Source organism: Arvicola amphibius, chromosome 2 (assembly GCF_903992535.2).
Source record: "Arvicola amphibius chromosome 2, mArvAmp1.2, whole genome shotgun sequence".
Lineage (NCBI taxonomy): Eukaryota > Metazoa > Chordata > Mammalia > Rodentia > Cricetidae > Arvicola > Arvicola amphibius.
The window spans coordinates 166,093,665-166,117,884 of record NC_052048.2 but is presented as its reverse complement, the minus strand read 5'-3'; the positions used below and the strand labels follow the sequence as shown (position 1 = coordinate 166,117,884).

At 36.3% G+C, this 24,220-nt stretch overlaps 1 protein-coding gene and 1 non-coding gene across 2 annotated transcripts in view; both read right to left on the bottom strand.

The window, feature by feature from the left end:
• The window catches only part of Cftr (CF transmembrane conductance regulator), a 147,096-nt gene that overhangs the window by 80,648 nt on the left and 42,228 nt on the right, over positions 1 to 24,220 (bottom strand). Inside the window, exons 4-10 of the mRNA XM_038319519.2 lie at positions 17,285 to 17,500; positions 11,574 to 11,663; positions 10,522 to 10,685; positions 9,674 to 9,799; positions 6,181 to 6,427; positions 4,344 to 4,436; positions 778 to 960 (exon numbers count right to left, since the gene is read on the bottom strand). Coding sequence (XP_038175447.1) covers positions 778 to 960; positions 4,344 to 4,436; positions 6,181 to 6,427; positions 9,674 to 9,799; positions 10,522 to 10,685; positions 11,574 to 11,663; positions 17,285 to 17,500 — 1,119 coding nt within the window. The remainder of the gene's footprint in view (positions 1 to 777; positions 961 to 4,343; positions 4,437 to 6,180; positions 6,428 to 9,673; positions 9,800 to 10,521; positions 10,686 to 11,573; positions 11,664 to 17,284; positions 17,501 to 24,220) is intronic.
• Trnak-cuu lies at positions 19,096 to 19,168 on the bottom strand. Its single transcript has one exon. It is a non-coding gene; the product is annotated as a tRNA-Lys (tRNA).

Sequence of the window (24,220 nt, the reverse complement as noted above, 5' to 3'; positions counted from 1 at the left end):
CTCAGGAGGCAAATGGTGGTCAAGAAGGGGACGAAAGATCATAAGAGCCAGAGAACAGGAATGTGTGCTTCTACAAAGTATCTTTTAGACATGACACACTACACCTATGAAATATCCAAAATATTGTTACCTAAACAAGTCCTACATGATGACATCATTAGTTGGCATGACAACATAGATGAAGGAAATCTCACAAGGTCCCATCCCTTAAAGCAGTGGTTCTCAACCTTCCTAATGCTGTGATCCTTTAGAAAACCCCAGAGGCATTGCAACCCACAGGTTGAGAACTACTGCCCTGGATGAACAATTACAAGTGAACAAAAGTGGTTGGGAGGCAGAGTAAATTTTCTCCAAAACTGAGCTCCTTGATAGGTCATCTAATCCCAAATGATCAGCTCTAAATACATGTGCATATAAGAAACATGAAATATGAGCTGGAGAGATGGCAGTTAAGAACACTAGCTCTTTTAGAGGACCTGGATTCAATTCCCAGCACCCACAAGGCAGTTTACAACTTCTTGTAACTCTACCTCTAGGGCATCCAACACCCTCACACAGACAAAACATCAATGCACATAAAATAAAAATAAATTATTTAAAACTATTAAAAAAGAAACACAGAATGGATCCAGTACATTATATATAACAATAACCAAAACAGATGTTATGAATTGGAATGTAAGTGAGTAAAAGTGTTAGAAATAGGGTAAGGAAATGGGAATTATGTAAATACAGTACTCATGTATTAATTTCTCAAAAAATTGAAAGAGAAAGTACCTTTCCCGCTCCAGTAGATCCAGTAATAGCCAACATCTCTCCTTTTTCTACCTTAAAGTTGATGTTTTTCAACACAGGATTTCCCAGAAAACAAAAATGATTAAAACTGAGGTTGCTATCACCATTGGAAAGTTTTCTGTCACCATTGTTTAACTGCACTTTCTCCAATAATTCTCCAAATCCCTATTTAGTCACAGAAAAAATAAAAAATGTTCTGTTATTTTCAATAGATACCTTTATGTGCAATCAGTTTAAGAAATATATGGTACATGATCCATTATAAGACATATGCATTATTAAATTAATTTATAATCTATGATTATAAAGCACATGGTTTTACAGAGAGCATGGTTCAAAATATTTGTGAGGTGGATATACATTCAATGAGAAAACAATTTCCCTTTAACAGACTTTTGCTTATCATTACATTAATTTTATACCATTAAAAGCTAAAGTGTGTGTACATGCTTGTGCACATGTGTGTGTGTGTGGACCAAAACTATAGGAAAGAAGAGTATATACATATACCCTTTACCTACAGATCTGGTAATATCATTAATTCATCATAATATATAAGGCAGGTTTCACTATCTTCCTCTTTTAAAACTGTGGACTCCTAGTCAAAATGGATAATGATCAGTCACAAACAAGTAGTCCTGAGTGGAATTACAATGCAAACCTGACTTCTGTTATTTCACGCTGCCAGTTATTTCCTCTAAGATTTTCTCACAACATTTATTGATTATCACTGGCTACAAATATGATGAAGTTCTAGAGGCTTCAAGTAATTGATCTGTACAAGAGCATGTGTGCAGTGGAGAGGAATCCCCTTTTGAAAATGGCTTGCCTTTTCCATTGCCCCACGGAAGTTATGAGATACTGTCTTCAAAGCAAAATGAACAGCATTAAATGGTAGTCATGAAGAAGCCTGTGTGCCAAGTTTGAAGGGAATCTATTTTTAGGCCCTCATCATCTTAGGATACATTTTCCTAAAGTTAACCTGCGTGAGAATTCATTGTCTGCTACTTCTTAGAATCCAATGGGACCTCCCAGTTGTTCTTTGCTCATTTTATACCAAACAATTGCCTCCCCACTATGATGCTCATTTTAATAATGTACTCTCCAGAACGTGAAAAATCACTTGAGACCCAAACAATGGCACCAAAAGGAATGACGATGTCTGAAAACAAGAGAGACCCATAAAAGAAAAGGTAAAAGATACTGAAAGAAGTAGCAATGTATTTCACCTAGATGTCAAATGTAGGGATCCCACACATTTCAAAAATAGTACTTCTGCATTAAAGACTACTTCTAAAATTCAACACTGGGAATTTGATTAGGAGGAGTTAAGAGGAAGAGTGGAAGGTAAATGTAATAAAAATTTATTATATATGTATGAATTTCTCAAAATTAATACAAAGTACTATATTTTTAAAGAGAAGAAAATTAAAAATAAAGTTATAATGTCTCAACTAGATGCCAAAGGTTAACAAATTAAAACAAAACAAAACAGTGTTAGGTGTTGTTTTTAACAAACTCTTAACCATCCAATTTCATCAATAAAGAGACAGACACTAGATGCTGGGGTGAAAGCCCACAAGCTCAGTCACGTATAGAGCACAGCCAGCTGTCCTTTCTTCTCAGCTGACATCCTGAAGCCTGTTTTATCCTATGGTTTCGAACAAGACCCTCAAACTCCCTGTCCCTGACTTCTACTTCCTGTGTCTCTATCCATCCTCTTGACTCCCTCTTACCATTCAGAGCTTGATAGTAAGACCCTATTCCTAAAGATACCATACATTTAATAGAACATGGAGAAATACAACTGGATTCACCTGGATGCTTCATCACTACTGAAAAGTTTTCACTGTGTTCTGAGGTGTTATGAAAACACCAGAGGAGGAAAGCAAGCATCAGTCTTACTGGCATGCCTGTTAGCGCAATAGTCACACAACTGTTATGCTAGTAACCAACCACTTTCTGATTGGACTTAAAGTCTAATCCACAAGATAAGATCCAACTTTCAGCCGGGCGGTGGTGGCGCACGCCTTTAATCCCAGCACTCGGGAGGCAGAGGCAGGCGGATCTCTGTGAGTTCGAGGCCAGCCTGGTCTACAAGAGCTAGTTCCAGGACAGGCTCTAAAAAAGCTGCAGAGAAACCCTGTCTCGAAAAACCAAAAAAAAAAAAAAAAAAAAAAAGATCCAACTTTCAGAAACACTGTAAAATGTGTGGTCGGCTTTTTCTTGATATTTACTTACAAGTATTTTCACATTCATTAAGCACTCTTGAGTTTAATTGAAAGACAATATTATAATGTATAAACTCTGAAAAGTTTTCTATTAGATGGTTTAGCTTTTAATTAATAACACTGTGGTAGAAATACAGAGGGGCATAGTTTTTGTTCTTGTTATTTAAGAAAAACTCTTTTAAGTGGCCCAAATAATAAGTAAAATTTCTCCAGTCTTATTGAGGGCACTAATGGGAAATACTTTTTAGACATTAAAACAACAATTTCCACCTTCTCCTCTTCCTCCTTCTACTTTCCATCTTTACGTTTTTCAGTCCTGGCAACTGAATACAGGCTGTTGTCCACAATAGGCAAGTACTCTGCTATTGAGTTATACTTCTACCCCTTTATTTGTACCATTAAATAAGTAACAATATGCAGTATGGTGACTTGGAAATGGCTCTGGAGTATGAGAAACCAAGACTGATTGATATTTTAGTTCTACTGTGGGTATTTGAGCAACCTCTTTACTTAAAGTCCTCAAGCCCCAATTCACTAAAATGTAAGTATAAATTTTATCTAATCAAAGAATGCCATGTAACCCATTCTCAGGTGCTACCATCAAAGGAAATGGAGAATGTGCTGAACAAGTGAGACAGTAAAGCTTGAGGAGTGATGAATATGAAGTGTATAAGGAGCGTGCAAGACACGGGAAGAGCATGCATGGAATTCAGGACTGAAACTAGGACCAGAGATTTGCAATTGAACATCAGCAGTTCACTAACGTTGAACCTAAGTGAAGTCTCCCACACCACAGAGAGAGTAAACTGCTGGAAGCTGCTCATGGGGACTCAATGGGTCATCAATAGGGACAACCAGGGGAGCCTTAGAAGTCATGATGATAGAACTTAATATTCACTGAGGAATCCCTACATGCAAAGTGAGCTAATAAACAATCCATGTAGATCATTTTATTATTAGGAAGATTGTATCTTCATTTTATAGATGAAGACACTAGCTGCTTGACAACTTGAAAGTAATATGATTTGGACTACATGGGAAATGAATTGCAGAGAGAAGATTCAACTCTAGTATTGAATCCTATCATCTTCCTGGCCTGTTAGATGAAATCAATTACATGACTTTAAAGAAACAGGGCTTTTATATTGCATTTAATGTCTGGTCTCCCACTTTTCACTGTGTAACACAGAACACCCCCTTCTCATAACTCTATCAGTTATAGCATCATTTGAATGTTATGTTTTATTGAGTAGAAATTTAGGAAAAGGTTCAATTTTTAATGAATTAAAAAACCCCACAATGTTTAGGAATTCTCACCTCCTCCCAGAATGCTGTTACATTCTCCATGACGACATCTGTGGTCATTAAGTTATACTCCAGCATCTTATATTCTTGATACTGCAGGAAATCCTAGCCAATAAAGAGAGTAAGAGCTTTTAATCATAGAATTGGAAAACAAGGATGCATTGCTTTATCTTCGTACATTCTTACAGTGTCTTAAATTAGAAATTATTTAATAAAATAACTTTACAATTGTCCTAAAGTTAATGTATTAAGCAGCAGGACTCATCTCAGTCGAGATAAACTCTTTAAATATATTAGCTTATGAAATTAGTTTTATATATTAGATATTAGTACATAGTTGCCTCTTTATTATACTATTATATGGAATATTAATTTCTAATGAAACCCTAATAATTACTCACTCATGTCTCAGTTCAAGGCTAGTACAAAGGAAAAAGAACCACAAATTGTGTTTTCTAATACAATTTTATAAGCAATATCACTATCATCACTTCTCTAGATAAAGGGAATGTATTATAAGAACTTCATATAACTACTTTTAAGAAAGGGCTTCATCAGAGACTCCAAACCACATTCTTCCTAGGGAAGATGCAGCATAGTGCTTGAATCTGTGCACCAGGAAGTCTTCATTAGTCCTGCCTGGCCTCTTTTCTTTCTTTCCTCCTTCCCTTCCTCTTTTCCTCTTTTGTTTGTCTCATTTACTTCTATATTTTTTCAGATGCTTTTTGTTACTATTCAGTTTTATTCTCACTTCTCTTATCTCTCTGCCCTCTTCTCCCTCTTTCTTCTCTCATTTTTCCACCCAACTACAATGATATCAGGAGAGAAGATTAATCACAGAGCCACTATGATCCTAAGTGCCACTCACTATGTTGTCTAATCACATAACTCAAGTTCATTTAACCTTGGGGTGCAATGTGTGGAAAAAGGGGCTGAAAGGGAATATGATAAGCCGGACAGGGTAGACACCCTTGAGTGGCAGCTGCTACAGGTATGGGGACCCAAATTACTAGAAAAATCTGAATTTGTCAGAAGACACTCAGTGCATGCATATGTATTCACACGTATGCTTGTGTACAAGGGTACACATGATATCTCTCTATTTTTAGTTACTAGCAACTGATTCAAAATTTCAAAGACAAATAAAACAGATATAGAAGCTAAAATAACATGCTGCCGCCATCTGCAACAGCAGACTTAGGTAAACAATGGAGGACCACGTAAACCAGCTCACCCTCCACCACTTAAACCAGCTCACCCTCCACCACTTAAACCAGCTCACCCTCCACCACTTAAACCAGCTCACCCTCCACCCCATCTATTTGTCATAATGATTAATTTCTGTGTTAATATTTAAACAAATATATTAAAATATAACGATACATTATTCTTGCAAGTTTACTCAATTTTCTCTGATTAAACTACTTATCACCTCAAAATTTTAAGACATCTTACCACTGGAAGCTACTTTGGCATCCTGCAGTAATTAATGTGACACAAAATGTCATTTTCATCCCTCATACTATCCAGAAAAAGGCTAGAGGAGTTTAAGTGGGGCATCCCAGGGTTAGCTGAAACATTTTATAACTTCTTCATAAAGTTTATTTTTCAATGTTTTTGGATATTTACAAGCTGCCTAGAACTTATCTATTCACTGATTATTTGGGTGAGATTTCATTTCATTAGACTTTCGTTGTCAGGATTCATGAGGCCCTGTATGAAAATGAGGAGAGGAAATCCTACCCATTCATAAATACAAAACCAAAAAAAAAATCATTTAGGGAGTTCTCCCACTATACAAATTTTAAAATGCTTCAAAATCATATAAGGATGTAGTTATGGAAATTACCTGTACTTTTGTTATCATTCCAATAGAATCATACCATGTTTGTACAGCAGTGGGGAACTGTCGTGTGACTGACATACGCAGGACAATGCAGAATGAAATGGTTGTGAATATTTTTCGGAGGATGATTCCGTTGATGACTGTATAGGGATACACAGATAAAAAGACTACAAGGAACCCTGAAAAGAAGAAGGCAGAGCTGGTGAAGAACCTCATATAGGCTGCCTTCCGAGTCAGTTTCAGTTCCACCCTGTGGAAAACAGAAGATGTGAGATGTTATTTTTTTTAAATGTCAGGTGTCATAGAATATAAAATCTGAACATACAGTCTATAGTTTGGGCAAGTTATAGAATCTCTCTTGGACTCAATTAGCTTATGTGATTGTGAATGAATATACTATGTTTTTTACAGAATACTTGTTAACATTGCTGTAAAACAATTAAGAACTTCAATTACTATCATAATGAAATTTTTACTTATATTATTAAAATTAATTTAAATTGTATTATCTAAATATATTTCAATTTTATATCTTTAGAGACTTCATTATTAAAACATGAAATGATGTGTGGAAGAGAAAACAATATTACAAACTTTATTAACAAAAATGATTATTTTGTGGTTATCCAACAGATTCTTAATATTTTCAAGATTCTAGCTTGGTTTTAAATAGCATTGGCAATGGCATAAGGAGATGTTCTTAGAGGTTAACATTGATACAAGACAGCCAAGAAATGTGTTACTGGGCATCCTCTTCTCCGAGCCATATCTACTGATGCTGAAGTACTGCACTAGCTTCCCAGAAACTACTCTGCAGTCAAAGAAACCAAGTCATTGTATTGTTGTAGGTGTGTCTTCAAACCCTCCCTCTTCAGTGTAATCACCTGCAGTCAAACCTCACTATAGGTACAGTCCTCTCGTCTGAACTCCAACTGTCAACTATTATTTTTTAAGGCACACAAGAAGGGTTAAATGATTTAACGGGGATATCACGAGAGCCGAGAGCAATATTCCCCCCAACCTCAATCCCACTCTTGCTCCCCTGCACTCTTGAAGCCATAAAGCTTCAAGATCCTTGTGATCATCTGCAACCAGTAAAGCCAAAGGCCAATGTTAAACACAAAAGGAAAGCTCTCTCCAAAAGGAGCATTAGTTGAGATGGTCTGGTGCAGTGGGGTACCTGAGATGCAGACACTACACTTCCACATACCTCGAATTCAAAGAAACAACTGTGGCTCTCATGTGGTAGAACTAAAAGGAAATATTTTTAACTCTTCAAAGAAAACAATGCAGTACTGAGCTCACTGATAGAGGTCATGTACATAACCTACATTATGACAGGTTGATTAGGTGCAGTGTTTTATCTTTCAGTAAATTTGTATTGAAGGTGGGTTATGGTTTGAAGTCTGCCTGTTTTACCTATGTCATCTAAAGGAAGTCAGTATTTCCTCATGATTCCATCACTAGGGAGAAACATAATACTTCCCTTGTAGAGATGTGGTTAAGCGTAGGTGGTAACATAGCAGAAAATCTAATAGAATGCAATTTGTAGCACTTTTCTCTTAGATTAGCATTTATAAAATGATAGAACTGTTTAAAAATTATATCAAGGTGCCAAAGTTGTTCAAATATATTAGACAGTTGACAAAGTTGGAAGGAGAGGTTACATGGGGAAAAAAATAGATCCACAAAAACCAGAACCATTGAGAAACTATTATAAAGTCCCTAACATTTTATGAGTTATAAAAATATTCCATCAGTTTCTTATAAAAAAATTACAGTCCCTTAATTACTGATGAGCGATAAAAGGCATATTTTTTTCAAGGAGATTTGCAGAGCCTTTGGCCCATTTCAACAGTGGCTCGGGCTGAGGTAATCATCCTTCAGAAAAGCATCCCATCAGTCTCTCCTAGAACACTGTATTTGCTCTGCTGAGTAATAGCAATTCTTACTTTCCCTTTTATGGAAGCACTTTCCAGCTTTTTCAGGTAACAATTTCATGCTGTATCAGACAGGTTACAACCAGACAAATGCTATCAGAATTAGCCAAACCAAAACACAGAGAAGGAAAGATGAGTTTCATTTTTTAGGAAGAGATGGGTAAAATATCAATGTCAGAAAAAGTCAGCCACAAGAACAACTTGTCTGTGAGCTTATAAGGAAGCCTGAGAAAACTGAATCCTCTGATAACTTCACACCCCTTGCCATGACTGTGTTTACAGGCAGAGTATGTGGTGCACTCAACTTGTTAATGTGAAAAACAACTCTCCTCAACTGAACAATTCCCCACAATCTTTGAGAATGTTTCTGGAAAGAAAATGCAATGTCTTCCTGGATTTATCTTGAAAGGCATAACAGAAACAGGTGACCGATAATGTTTGGGAAATAACTACTCTTTTGCTCTTTCTATTTACATGGCAAAGGACTTAACATTTCAGTATTTCTTTTGTTATTCCAATCACACACCTGAAGCTCAGTTACCATTGTCTATGGGCCTAAGCAGCCTGAATATGAAACAGCCCAAATTCACACCATTGCAAAGAGCACTTTTTCCCCTGTGAAATACTTCAAAGTGTCCTACTCTTTAAATCAGAAGTCTCCTTAATGATGCATCTACCCCAGAAGTCTAAAGGTTTTCCTTGATTGTAGTCCAGAGGACAGAAAAGCCAACTAATGAAAATCAGTTATATGGCTATACCAATACTCAATTTTCTTTTACCCAAAATTATCTCAGTAATTACATCTCAGTCTTTGCTGTACTCTATTTTTTTGCCAGAAATAATGTAATTACATCTCAGTCTGTGCTGTACTCTTATTTTTTTGCCAGATATAATCTTTACTAATCTGTGAAAGGTTATCTGAGATGAAAGAAGACAACACACACAGGTGCCAAGTACTGACTCCATCTCAGGAGATGGTTTTTGGTACAGGGACTGATTTCCCCTCCTGTGAGCATTTTACATGGGCAACACTGAGAAAAATTCCTTTGTCATTATTCCTAAGGTTCAGAATAACAGGTACAATTTGCTCAAATGTATGTAATACAGTGTCATACAGCATCTCCCTTTTCTCTCAGAACTATTTATTTTAACAGTTCCACTTATGATCTCCATTAGTCCCCAGCGTCTTTGTCATTGTTTTAACTCAATTAAGGGTACTAAACAATTATAAACAACTACAGAAGACTCATTCAGAAGGGATACAAATCCGCACAGTGCAAATGAACTACTGGGTTAACTATGTAAACCAGAGCCTGGCACAGTGACACATGCCTTAAAGTTCTAGATCATCCTGGTCTAGATACATACTGAGTTCTAGGCTAGAAAAACCTAGATAGTGAGACCCTGTCTCAAAAACAAAACAAAACATTAACTCATCAAAGTGACTTTATTCAACTGATGTATAAATAATAGTATAGCTTAGAACATATGTTTGAATTCTACCAGAGTAGTCATTTTTAAATGTTAAGTATAAAATTGTAACAATATCAACTTACTCTCTCAGGTTTTCAACTATCTTTTCCATCGCTGATTCCCAACAATATGCCTTAACAGAATGGATATTATCAATAATTTCTGATGTGATCACAAGTCTTTCATTGATCTTTGCGGCTCTCTGATCTCTGTAAACCAATCACTTGATCAACCAATCAATAACAGAAAGAAGTCAAATTATTTACTAATTACTACTCAAAATTTTAAGGAAACTCATTATTTCTTTTATTATATAAATATTTTGTTATTAAACAGATGGTAACAAAAGTAATTCTATCATTTAATAGATGCCTCTGAATGTCAGACCACCACCATTATATGAATTTTGGACTTTGTCCTTTATCCAATCCTTATCAAAGAGATAACTTCTATTTTGTGAAACAAATTAAATATATAAATGTTTAAAAAAAAGACCTGAGTTCCCAGATTGCAGCTTTCTATGACATTTTAGCTGGCAAACTCTATATGTTCTCTGTCATAAACATATATTATGACTCATACCACAGATTCATTCCATAATAAAAGTAATAAAAGCTTTGGTAGAATGACATACAATATGGGGTAGAAAAAGCCCGTAAGTTCCATACAAAATTTAGGCATTTCTTCCAGGTCATATAAATACTATAACCACTTTGCCTAAATTTTTTGAGTATAAAAATGTACAAAACCTTAACACTTTTATAAAGAAATTCTGTAGACCAATAGGGGGGAAATACCCTTTTGGTAAATGATGTATATGATGTACTGATACCATTAAAACAACCCCTTTTCAGTGATACCCCATAGTTTTCTGGTCCTGGCACAGAGAAGCCCAAGTTAAATTCCTTCAAGCTGTGACAAAGATCACTACCTGTATTTCACCATCATCTTCCCTAAAATAGCCTGAAGAATGACAAGTATTATCAGTAAACCAAGGCCACAGAAAGCAGAGAACTGCAACAATTCCCAGAGAAGTCCCATCAGGAGAGCTACTTGTAAAGGAGCGATCCACACAAAATGTGCCAGGGCAAGTCCCTGAAAAACAAAAGCACAGAGAAGAGCAACTGACATGTTATACTTTACCCTCAAAAAACACGCAAAGAAATACATGATGGGGGAAGGGAAGAGTGCTGAGGATTTGTGCACTCAAGGAACTCATGGTTCTAAGCACATTAAATTGTAGATGTTCTTAGTATGAAAGCATAGTACCTGGGCATAGAAATTTTTCCTCAAGGTAAAAATTTCAAGTCACTGCATCTTAAAATACATTGTCACCACCCCCTACCCCCGCAGAGTGGAATGGGACTGGATATCATAGGAATTGTGCCCAGATTTTAATTAATATCTTTTAAAAATAAAGCTAGTGTCCTCACATTAGACCAAGTGAGAACAAGAGGCTCTCCTCAGAGACTCAGTACACACACACACACAAACACACACACACACACACACACACACACACACCTGAAAAGTTCAACATCTGGTACTCAATTGAACAGTAATTTATTTAACTTTTGTTAAATTAAATACTAGAAATGAAAAGATAAATAAAACACAGTATCTGTCCTCAAAGACCTTGAATTTATTTCTGACATAAGACAACACAGAACAAGAACTGCCCAAAGTATCATATTTAGCCAAAGTAAATAACAATTTAAAGTATTATATTAAAAGGAAGCAAAGTCTGGTAAGGATTAAGTTTTGAAAAACTTTATTAAGGGCAAGCTGAGGTATGTTTGAGTTGGGCAATTTTACCTGACCTCAGAATGGGTGCTCTGAGCCTTCCCAGCTTCCAGAAATACCTGAACTAGGGATGGGAGGGACTTGACCACTTAGCACTGTTATCTGGTGCAGATAAATCTTTCTTTAGGGTTGTTTGATTTTTAATAAAATGCATAAAACATTTAATCAGTGGGTACATACTTCATCAAATTTGTTCAGGTTGTTGGAAAGAAGACTAACAAGTTGTCCAATACTTATTTTATCAAGAACACGGCTTGACAGCTTTAAAGTCTAAAAGAAAAAAAAGAAGTTAGGTGATATCAACAAACAAAAGTAAAATGTATTCATAAGTAACACATTAGTAAAGTAGAGGACTTTATATATACTTCAAGTGGATGATCAGCCTTGTTTCATATTCATTAGGTTTATACCTTCTCAGCTTTCTGACTATTCAACGGAAAAGCAAATATTACACTGAAATACGTTTTTCTATTAAAAAGTTTTTATGTTAACTTTTTGACTTTGACAATAAAATAAGAACGATACTATATTTAAATATCCATTTGTAAAATGTTTGCTTGAGTCTTTTTCAAAAATTAATTTTGTTTGAGTTTTAGGGGCTTTTTTTTACATTGTTTTTTAGAATGGAAACAAACACTATCCTGAGTCAGGTAAGCCAGGCCCAGAAAGACAAATCCTACCAGTTCTTCTTATGTGAGGATCTCAACTGTGAACCTTTAGAATATTAAGCACAACAATGCGTTGGTAAAAATCAGAAGGATAAGAGAGAGGCATTAGAGAGAGGGAAGCATGAAATGGAGGCCAGGGCTGAGAGATAATGAGGGTAGAGTCATCTGCAGGGACTCGGGTGGGAAGATAGGAGAGACAAGGGGAGGACAGAGGGCAACCAACAGTAAGGATAAATGAAAAAGCCACATAAAAAACCTCTGTTTTATAAGATTACCTTTAAAAAGACAATCTTAAGACTTTATTAAAGCTAGCATGTCAGAAGCCAGGTTCATAGGACAGCTAAGGGGTGTACAGTGCCCTAAGTGAGGTGTGAGCATTCACAAAGCAGTAGGGTAGAAAGCCACTTCCCTCTGCTTCGGGTGGCAGAGGTATTCACTCTGTTGAATGGCTTCAGAATTGTTATTACCCAGTTTTAACTATGCTAGCTTTAGCAGAATGTAGTTCCACATGGGACTGTCAGGTGAGGATATGGTTTGCAATAATACAATCTAATAAGCATAAAAATACATTGGCAGAGACTAATTTACTCATGATCTGTCTCTGTCAAACATAATGCAAGGAAACATGCTATGCCATGTGATAATGGAGTGTGTTCCCAAATAGCAATTATCAGGATGATTTTTATTATTAATGCTTGCTTGTCTTGCCTGTATAGTACGTCATGCCTTGAGAAATTAATAATAGCTGCACGTGCATACATATAAATATGTGTGTGTGTGTATGTATGAGTCTAAATTTATAGTCTGAGTATCACTATTGTACAGGTCTAAGAATAAAAAGCTTTTGTGTTGTTTTGTTTGGGTCTTTTGAGACAAGGTTTCTCTGTGTAGCCCTGGCTGTCCTGGAACTTGCTCTGTATAGACCAGGCTGGCCTTGAACTCAGAGGTCTATTTGCCTCTGCCTCCTGAGTGCTAAAATTACAGGTGTGCACCACCAGTGACTGTCTAAGAATGAAGTTTTAAACCAAGCAAGCAAGCAAACAAACAAACAAAAAGATCCTTAAAAAGTTTAAATAGAGGTATCCTTCATGGATGATGCTCCTCTCAAAAGCCATCAATAATCAAAGTTCCGGTGTGCTGGGTATGGGACGCCTGTCTATGAGTGACTGACCAGGGAGGCTTTTAGCAATGCTCTTGGTTACCCTCTAGAATTTTGATGGTAAGACTCTGCTGCTTAAAATACTGTATACATACTACTGTAACACGACAGGGAACTGAGCTGCAAGCTTCCTCCCTACTGGCTGGCTTTAATAATGCCAGAGGTGTACAGTAGACAAACTGCTAGGGGAGACAGCATTGTCAGTCTTACCCAACTGGGACTCTTTTAAGCCACAGTAACCATGTATCTTTGTAAAACATGTATCTTTGTAAAACATGCCCTCTGGTGCAGCGATAGCATGCTTCTTAAGGGGGTAACCAACTCCACAACAGAGAGCTTATGCTTGGTTCTGTAACCCTGGCTAAGACTATGCTTTAGGAGGTCTCTGGCTACAGGTGGCAACCAATTAACTGCTGTTCTACTCAATGCTCATATTACCACGCTACCTTCTTACTACTTCTCTTCATACCATAGATTAGAGCTTGTACTCAGAAAAGTTTCTTACGACAGTGGATACTGGTGACTGCAGAAACCTACAACTGGCCCCAGTGTGGTAAATAAGTGATGGTGGAATATTTGACCATATATGAGACGGCTGAATCACTCACAGCCCTGCCCTGTAACTAAGAGAACATGGCAGAAGAGGGGGCATAGAGAATATATGAGTTGAGTTTAGGAAAGATAGACAGTAGGAAGAAGTGTTTTCATAGGATTTATCAGTCGCACTCACGAACTCTTTATAGCTGAGGCTATCTGCACAGAATGAAACGTATCAGGATGGATGGGGGCAGGCTCATGCTTGTTAGGGAGAGGTGTCATATTATCTCGTCACTGGTGTCATATTGATATGTCAAACATATAAGCTTTCCTTGCTCTACTAAATAATCTCCCACTATGTTCTTATTAAACTCAATGGACACACATAAAGACATGGAAGTAGGAAAATACTTGCTAAGATGAGTTACAGTTGGAAAGGGCCAGGAATGATAGAGAAAATGAGGTATAAAGATGACTGAACTTAATTATATGTATATGAAAATGTAAAATAATAAAAATTTATAAATTTATGAATAAAAGATAGATTCTAAGGTAGTGAAACCTGGTCTTAATTTTCTCATAAATTACTTCACCAACTCTGTGGATCTGTCAAAGTCACTAAAAGTATGTTATGAGTAACTGAAGAAATATTTTTTATTGATTTTTATTGAGCTCTACATTTTTCTATGCTCCCCTCCCGGCTTCTCCCCTCCCCTATTCAACCCTCCCCCAAGGTCTGAATCAATATATTTATGTTTACAAAACAAAGTCATAAAATTTGCTTTGTTTTATTATTTGTTTTGTTTTGTTTTTTGAGACAGGGTTTCTCTGTAGCTTTGGAGCATATCCTGGAACTAGCTCTTGTAGACCATGCTGGCCTTGAACTCACAGAGCCCTCTGCCTCCTGAGGGCTAGGATTAAAGGCGTGCACCAACACCTCCTGGCCACCTATTGTTAGATGGCTTTGGCAGCAAAATTTTGACACATTTATTATTTCTCTCATATATTTGTTGAGCATGTAATAGATTCAAACCATTGTCCTGAATGCATTAGAAATTAATATTTATTAAGAAATACTTCTCATATGGGAGCAACCTAGAAATAATATATATTATATATAGAAATATGTATAATTTCTATAAATATATATATATATACATATATGTTAAGGAAGGCAGAAAGTATAGTGGGCTCAGACTTTGGATTAGAAAAATATGAATGACTATATAGAGACAGAACTAAAACAATGGATAATTTTTAGACAGGCCAACACAAAAAGTGTCATGGTAGTTAATCACAAAATATTGCTAGAGTAATAGGAGGGGAGGGAGAAGTTACTGAGGTAAATAACATGTGTTACATGTGCCTTAGAGAAAGTTTTGGCATCAGAAAAAGTTATACATGGGGTAAAACATGAAGCCGCATGCATAATATATACACTGTAAATGTTTATTGTTATTTTGGTAATTTTCATATTCATGGACAAGTTTGTGTTTATATTCATTATTTTCAGTAAAATGTGTTATAGTTTCCAGATTTTAAAGGGAGCGACTTTCTGTACTATATAATTTAAAATACTGTAGGAAGGATCATATATGCCATGGGCCTGAAACAGGATGAATATGGGGAAGGATATAAAACATGGAAAGAGCAATTAGGACCAACCTAGAGCAACATGAAGATGCACTCACACTCTGGCAATGAGCCAACACAGGAATGCAAGTGTGGTTTGCAAGATAAACTAAATGATCAACCATCATAGGCAGTTGATGTTGAAATGGAAATGCATATGGAAGAGCTTCAAACTCTTCACTAGTGTTTCTAAAAAGCATGTGTGTGTGTGTGGGTGGGTGGGTGTGTGAGTGTGTTAACTATTACATGAGGACTTGGTCACAAACTAACCATACTCCTTCTTTTACTTCCCATCCCCTTTGCCTCAATAATATATTTCCACATTTTTGTTTTTAATAATGCCTGAGAACAATTTCACATCAAAGATTGTGATTTACCTATTCTGAAAATTTGAAGTAGTTTCTAATATACTGTTCTTCCTTTAGTTATAGGTTTTAGTTTCATTAAAAGAATAAAAAATGAAAATAACAGTACCTGCAGTAAAGAGTTGTGGGTAAATAAAGTTAGATCACATTTAATTCATTTATTAGAATAACATATATAAATTTACATATATATATCCTTAGTTATCAGCATTACAATATGAAGTCATTACTTCTTAACAGGTATTTATTAAAGTAAATTGAATATTCTATGATAGCAAATTCTGTCGATTCTATATTACACATGATCCCTAAAAAGTTTTGTTGCTTTATCATGTTTTCCCAGGAATTAGGATTTGATGAGATTGTAGTTTAAGAGATTAAATTAAACTTCTGACTACCTTTTGTTCTTCTCGGCCTCCATAAAAGCCTTTTTTGAACAATAAAGTATGGCTATCAAGATTTTATTACACTGTTGGCCTTGAGTGTGTACTATAATGGTGATATGGATTACTTATTAGAGGTCGATTTCAGATTTATAGCCCTTATAAGCCAAGTATATAAAGTTTGTCATTAAAGAAAGAAAACAGCAAAGAAAAAGGGAAAATATAAATGATGCCACCAATACTTTGAATACTTGGTAGGGGAAAGCACTCACATACACAGATTGGAGAAAGCACAAGCCATTGAAATAACTTTGAATTTTGTTAGAAATTTAGACAACATTTAGGCAGCTAAATGTTCATTTGAATTGATTTAAATCATTCCTACAGTATTTAGGCTCTTGTCTAGCTAACACATGCAGAAAAAATAAGTTATGATTTCAATGCATTGATATTTCAAAACCTTTATACTTAGAGGACTTGCCAAAATCCATATCAAAGTAAGATAGGAGATGCAAGTTACCACTGTGAGATAGTCACCACCTCTGCTTAGGTTAACCATGACAATAACATACTAAATTATTGTTAACAAATGTAAAGACAGATAGCATTTTACCACAAGATGATATTTTGTAAATGACTTTCATACTGACATTTGTCATTTTAACTGAAAAAAGAGTAGACTGAAAAATTGATGGTGATTTAGCTCACTGCTATAGCACTTGTCTATTGTGTGTGAAGCCCTGGTTTCAACTTTCAGTAATTCAAGAAACAACAAAAACTCCCGAAGCAAAACCATTCAAATCCTTCTCTTAAAAAAGGGCATATGTAATATTGTTAAGTTATAGAAGGCACTTAATTGTCTACTGAGGTAAATTGAATTACTAAGGATAAATAAAACACTGCTAATTCCTGCCATTTATTTCACAGACACGTAAAATTGAGATCGATTTTCATACTTATCCTAAATTTTTAGAGCTCACAATCTAATTCAGGGCATTGAAGATATGTCATATAGAATACCTGAGACTGTGCAGGGTGACAAACCCAGCAAAGAACTTGCTGGCATATAGGAAGCCCCGAGTTCAATCCCCAACACTGAAATAGCAAAACAAAATCAATAAAAAACACTCCCCCCCAAAAGTATTACCTTCTTATAAATCAAGCTAAACATAGCTATTCTCATCTGCATTCCAATGTGATGAAGACCAAAAATGGCTGGATGAAGAAGCAGTGTTCTGATAATGAAGAGAAGGCACAAGCCTATGCCTAAGTAAATGGCAATGGAGCGCTCCATCTGGTTATCTGGGTCATAGGAAGCTATGATTCTTCCTAGCAAGAGGGGTTGGACAGCCTTGGTGACTTCCTGCAGAAAAATAAAACAGATTAAATTTAATTTCCTTGTCTTGAAATACCCTCACAATCTCATTATAAAATATTTTTCTTTACAGAGGATTTTAAATGGCTTTATAGAGAGGGTCAAATCATCTATGAAATCAATGTTGTCTTTAATTTGTATAGATTCTAAAATAAGATTTGGTTATTACTTCAAACTCTACTATAGAGCTATAGTAATAAAAAAACAGCTTGGTATTGAATAAAAATAGACATGTGGACCAATGGAACCAAATCTAAGACCCTGACATTAATCCACACACCTATAATCACCTGCTTTTCAACAAAGAAGCCAAAATGGTACAATGGAAAAAGGAAAGAATCTTTAACTTAAGATGGCATAACTGGATATCAACATGTAGAAGATTGCAAATAGATTTATATCTATCACCATGCACAAAACTCAAGTCCAAGTGGATCAAGGACCTCAATATACATTGAACCTGATAGAAGAGAAGAAAGTGTAAAGTAGCCTTGAACACTGACACAAAAGAACACTTCCTAAATATAACACCAGTAGCACAGAAATTGAGAGTAACGATCAATAAATGGGACTTCCTGAAGCTGAAAAGCTTCTGTAAGGCAAAGGACACAGTAAATAAGACAAAATGACAGCCTACAGAATGAAAAAAGATCTTCACCAACCCCACATCTGGTAGAGGGTTGATCTCCAAATATATAAAGAACTCAAGAAACTAGACATCAAAATACAAAATAACCCAATTTAAAAATGGGATAGAGAGCTAAACAGAATTCTCAGCAGAAGAATCTCATATGGCTGAAAGACATTTAACATATTGCTCAACATAATTAATCATCAGGGAAATGCTTATCAAAATGACTCTGATATACTATCTTATACCTGTCAGAATGGCTATGATCAAAAATACTGAGGGCAACTTACATGGAATCAGGGGAACACTCCTTCATTGTTGGCAAACTTGTACAGCTACTTTGGAAATCAGTATGGCAGTTTCTCAGAAAATTGAGAATCGATTTATCTCAAGGCCCAGAGATATCACTCTTGGGTATATTCCCAAAGGGTAAGCAATCATACCAGAAGGACACTTGCTCAACAATGTTCATAGCAGCATTATTTGTAATAGCCAGAACCTGGAAACAACCTAGATGCTTCTCAACTGAATAATGGATAAAGAAAATATGGTACATTTACACAATGGAGTATTATTCAGCTTTAAAAAAACATGACATCATGAAATTTGCAGGCAAATGGGTGGGATTAGAAAAAAACCAACCTCAGTAGGGTAACCCAGACTCAGGAAGACATATATGGTGTAGTGAGGAGCAGCGTGCTGTGTTCCCGCTGCCTGGCTTTCAGCTGCCTGGCTAGCTTATGCCCCGAAATAACAACACAATTAACTTCGTGGTGCTACACAGATTATTAGATATGGGTTAATCAAGATGTGAGTAAGAGGCTGAAACTAATGGGCCAGGCAGTGTTTAAATGAATACAGTTTGTGTGTTGTTATTTCGGGGCATAAGCTAGCCAGGCGGTCAAAAGCCGGGCGGCGGGAACGCAGCCCACTGCTCCTCACTACAGAATGGCGCCCAACGTGGGGTTTGAACCCACAACTCTGAGATTAAGAGTCTCATGCTCTACCAACTGAGCTAGCCGGGCACTGGTGGCACATGCCTTTAATCCTAGCACTGGGGAGGCAGAGGCAGGTGGATCTCTGTGAGTTCGAGACCAGCCTGGTCTACATAGAGCTAGTGCCAGGAATACGGTATGTACTCACACATAAGTGGATATTAATGTAAAGCAGAGGATAACAGACTACAATCCACAGCTCCAGAGAAACTAGATAAGGACAAGGAAGACCCTAACAGGGACACATGTATCACCCTGGGAAGTTATTTGAGATCTCCTGGGTAAACTGGGGGTGAGGGTAAGTGGTAAAGGGAAGGGCACAGTGGATGAGCATATGAGAGGACATAATGGAAGAGGGAGAAGAGGAATGAAGTGGGAGAGAAATGAAAAAGAGATCTTGATAAAGAGAGCCACTATGGGGTTAGGGAGCAACCTGGTGGTTGGGAAAATTCCCAAGAATCCATAAGGATGACTCCAGTTAAGACTCCTAGCAATAGTGGAGAGGGTGCCTGAACTGGTGGTCTTCAGATTGGTGAATACACCAACCATGATTATAGAGCCTTCATTCAGTTACTGATGAAACCAGATGTAAAGATTTACAACCAAGCATCAGGCCAAGCTCGGGGACCAATCGAAGAGAGGGAGGAGGGAACATATGGGCAAGGGAGGTCAAGAACATGATGGAGAAATCTACAGAGAAAGCTGAACCAAGTTTGTAGAAACTCACGAACTCTAGACTGACATCTGTGGAGACTCCGCGGGACCAAACTAGGCTCTCCAAATGTGGAATACAGTGATGAAGCTTGGACTATCTGAGGGGTCTCTGGAAGTAGGACCAGGATCTATCCCTGGTGCCTGAGCTAGCTTGTTGGAGTCCATTCCCTATGGTGGGATACCATGCTCAGCCTTAATGCAGCAGGAAGGGGCTTGGTCCTATCTCAACTTAATGTGAGAGACTTTGTCGACTCCCTATGGTGGTCCTTACCCATTGGGAGAAGTGGATAGGGAGTGGGCTGGAGGGGAGCAGGGGGCATGGGAGTGGGTGGAGGTAGAACTTGGTTATAATTTAAAATAAAGAAAAACAAAGATTTGGTTACTAGTTTACAGCAAAAGTCACATCGAGACAAGTTTGTGTGAGATGTTCACTAAAACCTGAATGAATAGTGGCTTCAGTAAGGCTTATACTAGGACACTTTACCTCGGGCCAGTTCCAACAAACTCATTAACTTTTCAATAGTTTTCAACTGACTACCAGCCAAGCTGTTTATTCAGTTGACCATCCCTTCTAAATGTACATGGACAGGTTTGAACCAAAGAACTCTAAATCTTATCCATCTTGCTAAGCAGCCTTCAAATTAGGAAGACATTATCTCCCAATTTTTTCTTATAATGACTTACTTATAAGTGAAACAGAAATGTAGGACTAAATCCCATAAGAAGATTAAGACAGATGTGATCCTAATTGGTTATCTGTAAGTCTGACTAACCCACCCCAGCACTGTTCAGCATTCTTTGCTCTTACCCTTAATTTGCTTTTTATCCTCAATGGACTTTCCAAATCTCAAGTGCCAATACTACCTGTCCCATCATTCCCAAAAGATGACCATGCTCTCTACATTACTTTCCTCCCCAAAGGAAATTACAATCTACAATATCTACCATTGTGCAGCTTCTTATTCTGACTTTATATACAGTGCTTCATCTCATTTATATACAGTATAAATCAAAGCTCTGAAATAAGAGAAGATTGAAACCTTTAAAAAAGCTCCTAAAATAATCACAAAGATGATACATCATTTCCTTTCACGTGTCCATATTTCAAATGGATTTGAATTATAGAAAATCAAAAGGCAGGGATGAAAAAGAAAAATTTTAACCTCCTACCTAGTTAAAACATACTAATAGTTTGTGTGATCTAGTGATTAAAACTTGATTTTTAAAAAGCAAAGTATATAAAATACTTTTTACATATGCTTCATATTTTTATTACATGACAAACATCTTTAGCATATTTAGATGTACAATTAAACTAGAGATTAAACAGGCACATTCAGGGTGGGAGGGCCTAGATGTGACTTTTCAATGTCATATAAATGTCCTCATAGTGTTTTGTTTTTAACCTAAAAGCATTTTTTTACATTTTTCTTATACATATCATCTAGCTACCTCACTTGCTCTAAATGATATCTAGCAAGCCTTCTTATGATTATACTGGGTTGTCTATGCCTGCATAGTGACAAATGTGTTGTTTTAATACTTGGATATTATGATCTTGATTGTTTTGTAAAGTGAGAAAAATCAAGAGACAAGTTAGAGACTATATTAAATATCATATTGCACAAAATATAACATATAATAGTTATATTATATTATAAATACATTTTATATAATAAAAATTATAACTTGTATTACCCTAAATGGAATGTCCATTCTACATATTACTACTACTGTGTTAGATTTCAACTTGCCTCAACTAACAGGACATACTCATCTTTTGAACAACAGGTCACCCCACAAAGACACCGGTAGTATTCCTCTGGAAGAGCAGATATTCAGTTTGCTTCTTCATAGGAAATTTTCAAAGACAGGATCATATGTAGGTCACAGCATAACCCTCTCTATCACACAGTGCTGTTACCTCTCAGGGACAAAACCAGCACTTCTAGCCTCCCTCTCTGTCACTGCTTTTCCTAACCTCTTTTCTGTATCATGTTCTCTAATATTTACAATGGAACCATTCATAGGTCCACCTGACATGCTTTTTAAATGTGGGAGAAAACCCACAATGGTAATTGATACCCAGCTTACCCTATAAAGTGCAGTCCTTCTCACAAACCACTGCTGGTACCTGAAAGCTGAGTGTCCTCTGTTGCTCGGACTAGTTTCATAAGCAGAAATGCCCTCATTTTCACCACATGAAACAGTAAACCCAAACAGAATTGTATCCATTGGAAAATAATGTAAAGCTATTTTAAGTAGTATAATATCCAGTTAAATATTTAAACATTTTTATAGAAGGTAGAATTTACCTTAGGAAGTAGAAGAAACTTAATAGCAATGTTTAAGACAATATGGACAGTAAACTCGGGATCATAAAACTCAAACTCCTTTTTTACACTAACTTTTGAGAATCTTATACACAAATACTGTATGTATCACTTTTACAACTCCCTCCCTCCCTTCAAACTCCATCCATGCCCACCCTGACTTCCTCTTAAGTTCATGGCCTCTTTGCTATTCTTAGCCCAGTGTATCTACTCTCTGTATACCCTCGGTCACTTCTATTGTTGGGACAGTTCTCTTCAATGGCAAACTCTGGCAGTTCAGAAGGTTCCCTCCTATAACATCATACCTGAAAGTATGAGCTGAGTATAAGAATACTGCAAGAGGCTAAAGAATACCTTTGGTAATTGTACTAGTTCATTTCTTTACACACACACACACACACACACACACACACACACACACACTGTTCAGAGAGGTATAGATTTAAACAATGTGAGTTAAAAAAAGACCATCTGTGGTCTGGAGTTTTGACCCATGACCATAATCCTATCTTGGGAGGCTGCAAAGGAAGATTATGAAATCCAGGCCAGTCTGCATACACTTCCTTCCAACTAAAGACCATCTGTCATCTGGGTAAATGAAAGCATAAAGATAGCTAAAGGGACTGCACTCATATGGGAATAATTTTAGGTCTCAGTGTAGCCTCCCAGGGGAAGTTTGAACACATGTCATGGTGGATATACCTGGGCTATCATAACATTTTCAAGGCCAGAGCTCAAAGTCACTGTAGTTGAATACATATCCTTAAACCACTTCCAATGTACCTGACAAAGTCAGATGTTTCTAGAGACAGGAAAGTCTGCATTGAGTGGACATTCAGATTATAAAGGAAAGTTCAGACAGAAACAGAAAGGCAAACTGAGGTTTGCAGCTAAAAAATACAGAAGTATCTCAAGGCATCTTTATATAAAACCATTTAAAAAAAACACAAGTTGTGGAGCTGGGGTTTAATTCAGGGGTAGAGTGTTTGTCTGGCATATGAGGTTTCAAAGTACTTTGTTATATTTTGTGCAGCCACTAAGTAATACTATTATCATATTCACCTGTTTTAAGCATGTTTTATATAGCTTTACCTTAAGAATATTAGGGCAGGTAATACTGAGAAATCAACTAACAGAATACCAGTATCATGTTGAACAACCCAGGAGTATCACAATGACAACAGAGAAGCTAATTTAAAAACAGTATTGTGTCCGGGAAAAGTTCCAACAAAGCAGGATATAAACATTCCTCGTTATCCTTAGAAAGACGCTCCTTCACAGTCAGAAACTGGTGCTATAGCCTCTGGAGTCAGGAATACAAAAGAATACTGGCTATTATGGCCACTTAACATCTTTATGAAACTTCTAAGGTAACTATATAAGAAAAATGATTGCTATGAATATTATAGTTACAAGGATAATAAAGTCTAGAGAGAATATTCTAGTATCAAATAGACAAACACACTAAAAATAGAATAATAGAATAAAGGGCCAATTTACATACATAAAAAGAAAAGTAAATACATAGTGACTATATAAAAGCATAAAAATTTATGCTGGTAAAAATAACTATATTTTTTCACTCCGAAATTTTAATGATGATATATCAAATGGTGGCAAAGTATTAATTTTCCCATTGTTATACTAGAAAATTAAATTACATTTTTTCTAGCTATATTTCTAAACTATAGAAGTTACCTAGAAGTTACACCAGTGTATATCAAAGGACTACTTTCACACTAGCCATAATATAAAAATAATTTAAATATTCACTAACTTGTAATTTCATTTCATGTAATTTATTTCAAAAATTACAGTTCAATTAGAGGATTTATTAATTATGTACAGAACATCTAATGACATACAACAACATTTACAAATACATGAAGAACAGAAACAGACTTGTACATATTAGCTAAAGGAATGCTCACCCTCTCTTTCATTAAGCAAATATTCTGATAGAAAATAAAGGGAGAAGTATCAAATTATTTGGAGGTGGATACTTGTAGCTCTGAAGATGAGTAAAAATTCCTTA